Source organism: Brassica oleracea, unplaced genomic scaffold, assembly GCF_000695525.1.
Source record: "Brassica oleracea var. oleracea cultivar TO1000 unplaced genomic scaffold, BOL UnpScaffold01629, whole genome shotgun sequence".
NCBI classification, from domain to species: domain Eukaryota; kingdom Viridiplantae; phylum Streptophyta; class Magnoliopsida; order Brassicales; family Brassicaceae; genus Brassica; species Brassica oleracea.
Window position 1 is genome coordinate 6,051 of NW_013618163.1, and position 1,071 is coordinate 7,121.

At 51.5% G+C, this 1,071-nt stretch overlaps 1 protein-coding gene across 1 annotated transcript in view; it reads right to left on the reverse strand.

The window, feature by feature from the left end:
* Nucleotides 1-1,053, reverse strand: part of LOC106321429 — a gene marked incomplete at its 3' end in the record, with an annotated part of 7,097 nt that extends 6,044 nt beyond the window's left edge. The window contains exons 1-2 of the mRNA XM_013759695.1: nt 952-1,053; nt 111-846 (exon numbers count right to left, since the gene is read on the reverse strand). Coding sequence (XP_013615149.1) covers nt 111-846; nt 952-1,053 — 838 coding nt within the window. The remainder of the gene's footprint in view (nt 1-110; nt 847-951) is intronic.
* Between the last annotated feature and the right edge of the window lie 18 nt (nt 1,054-1,071).

The following is a 1,071-nucleotide window of genomic DNA, read 5'->3' on the forward strand; positions in this document are numbered from 1 at the left end:
ACCAATACTTAAGGTCCCTACACAAGACCCATCAAAGTATATCTATCCATCCTAGGTTCCATACCATGCAATTCTACTGGAATTGTAAAAGTAGTAGTCTAGAATATTACCAGTGATCGCTTGGAAAGGCTGAGTCCCACCCACATCCTTGGATAGTTCATACACACGAGGTGTTGAGGTCTGGCCTCGTCCCTGGACTGGCCTGTTAGCCTCTCCACGACCCTTACCCTGGTTGCCTTGCAACTTAGGGCAATCCCTGCGGTAATGGCCCTTCTGGCCGCAGTGGTGACAGGTCCTGGACTCACCCAACGGGCTTGGACAATCCTTGGCTGAGTGATCCATCTTACCACATCGAGTGCAGGCGCCCATGGCCTTCCAGCACTCTCCACCGTGGTAGCGACCACACTTAGGGCACTCTGACCTACCACTTGAGGCTTTACCCTCCTCGGTCGAGTCCCTCTTCCTCTTCTTGTCACCACTCTGACCCGAGGATACCACCACACTCTTCAGCTTCTGCTTACCCTCCTCGGTGAGGTTGGTCTCCAGCAAGGCCATCCTCTCAAGCAACTCAGAAACCGTGTGGAACTTACAAACAGAACAGTAGGTTCGAAGCTCCACCCTTAGGCCTCGGATGAACCTTCGGACCTGAACCTTCTCATCCTCTAGTTCTCTTCCCACATACCTCCTGAGTCGGTTGAACTCTTCTTCATACTCACGAACAGTCCTCCGTCCCTGAGTCAAGTCCAGGAACTTGGACTCCAAACGATCCCACGCCTCAGCATGAAAGTACTTATGGTTGAACTCAACCTCGAAGTCAGCAAAGTGCTCAATGGTGCCATTGGTACGCTAGTCCAAGGCTAACCACCAATTATGTGCATCTCCCTCCAGGAAATGCACTGCTATGTCCTTTTGGTAATCCTCAGGACATCGTGTGGACTTGAAGTATCGAACCAACTTGGTTCTCCACTCGTCCGCCTCCATAGGATCAACCCTTCTAGCAAAGTGTTTGGTCCCCAACTTGGAAATATGCTCCAGCACCTTCAGGTAGTCCATACCATGCACTGGCCTGAC